General features: G+C 61.8%; 1 protein-coding gene across 1 annotated transcript in view; it reads left to right on the top strand.

The window, feature by feature from the left end:
- KMT2D (lysine methyltransferase 2D) overlaps positions 1–1,920 on the top strand; it is a 29,761-nt gene that overhangs the window by 18,766 nt on the left and 9,075 nt on the right. Inside the window, 5 exon segments of the mRNA XM_025191366.1 lie at positions 50–190; positions 278–365; positions 1,018–1,084; positions 1,216–1,448; positions 1,553–1,918. Coding sequence (XP_025047151.1) covers positions 50–190; positions 278–365; positions 1,018–1,084; positions 1,216–1,448; positions 1,553–1,918 — 895 coding nt within the window.

Below are 1,920 nucleotides of genomic sequence, written 5' to 3'. Positions count from 1 at the left end.
GGGGGGGGGGGGGTGTGCTTGGACCTTCCTGAGGGGGACACTGGCTGAGCGGCTCCTTCCTCGCAGACCTAGATAAGTTTGCAGCTGAGGACATCATGGACCCCATCGCCAAGGCAAAGATGGTGGCGCTGAAGGGCATCAAGAAGGTGATGGCACAGGGCAGCATTGGCGTGGCCCCCGGCATGAACAGGTAGGGCCGTAGAAGCACTGGGCAGGCAGGTGGGTGGGCAAATACCATGAGCCCCTGCTTATGCCTCCATCTGCTTCGGCCCCACAGGCAACAGGTGTCCCTGCTGGCCCAGCGGCTGTCAGGAGCCCCAGCCACGGCTGAGATGCAGAACCATATCCTGACTGGGAGTGGGCAGGTGAGCACAGTGCCATCTCCCTTGGGGGCTCTGCCTCACAAATTACCTGGCTTGGGTTTCTGGGGCATCTGGGACTTAGCTGGCCCTGGTGCCCGGGTATGCATTGAGCTGCCTGCAAAGCCGGGATGCCAGGTTCCCATTGGGGTGTAGGCCTGGAGGAGACGCCAGGGCAAGGCAGCATGGGACTGCGGGGTGCCAAAACATGCAGGTGTGCACGTGGATGCCAGTTTTTCTCCTGGGGGGATTTTGACTGGACTGCACTGGTGGTCCTGCTGGGACCAAAGCCAGAGGGTCCTGGGTGGAGGGTCTTGCCCCTCCAGTCAGTGTCAGACCGATGCCACATTGGGGCAGGAAGGGATTTCTCTGTTGGTCAAACTGGTATGGACTTGCGGGGGGTTGCTTTCCTCTGGTTGGGGGCACAGCCTCTGCCTGGAGTCTCTTATACAATTTGGATGCTGACTGCCACAGTCCCCCTGCTTTCCCTGCGGCAGGGTCTAGCATGGTGACGGTAGTTTTATGAAGTGTTTAGATAACAGACTTGTCTGGGGTGGTTTGGGCAGAGCCTCAAGTAGGGCTCGGAATAGATGTGACCTCTGGAAGTCTCTTCCAGGCCCATGGCTCTAGGATTTTTATTTTTTCCCTTGTGTCCCAGGAGCGGAGCAGCACTGACCCAGCCCAGGCTCGCCCCAACCCCCCGACCTTTGCTCAGGGCGTTATCAGTAAGTAGCCAGCATGGGAAAGTGGGGAAATGGGCCTGGGGGGGCCTTGCCCTGTCTGCCCAGGCCCCGTTTCCTCCCTGTGACCTCCCTGGGTCCCTGTGGCAAGTCTCAACTCCTCTGCCTTTCTGCAGACGAGGCCGACCAGCGGCAGTACGAGGAGTGGCTCTTCCACACGCAGCAGCTGCTGCAGATGCAACTCAAGGTGCTGGAGGAGCAGATTGGTGTCCACCGCAAGTCCCGCAAAGCGCTGTGCGCCAAGCAGCGCACCGCCAAAAAGGCTGGGCGGGAGTTTCCTGAGGCCGATGCTGAGAAGCTCAAGCTGGTCACGGAACAGCAGAGCAAGATACAGAAGCAGCTGGACCAGGTGGGAGTCTCCTGGGGGGTACTGGGAGGGCACGAGCAGCCTGGGGAGGGGGTCCCAGGGCAGGGCAGGGGCGCAGTGGTACTCAGCCTGGCCTCTTTCTACAGGTCCGCAAGCAGCAGAAGGAGCACACCAACCTGATGGCTGAGTACCGCAACAAGCAGCAGCAGCACCAGCAGAGCTCGGCTGTGCTGGCCCTCAGCCCCTCGCAGAGCCCGCGCCTCATGGCCAAGCTCCCCGGGCAGCTGCTGCCAGCGCATGGTGTCCAACCATCCCTGTCCCAGCCAGGAGCCACCATGGTGGGCGCCCCAGGCCTGGGCCAATCCCAAGGACAGCTGGTGGGGCAGGCGGCTGGCCTGCGCCCTCCCCAAGGCAGCAGCGGAGTCCCTATGGCAGTCCAGCAAGGCCTGTCGTTCATGGGCCAGCAGCAGCTGGGGAATGCGGCCGTGCCTGGGACCTCCAACAGCTTCTTCAC

The sequence above is a fragment of the Alligator sinensis genome, unplaced genomic scaffold (assembly GCF_000455745.1).
Source record: "Alligator sinensis unplaced genomic scaffold, ASM45574v1 scaffold1065_1, whole genome shotgun sequence".
Lineage (NCBI taxonomy): Eukaryota > Metazoa > Chordata > Crocodylia > Alligatoridae > Alligator > Alligator sinensis.
The sequence above is the reverse complement of the archived record's forward strand: the minus strand, read 5'-3'. Positions and strand labels throughout refer to the sequence as shown.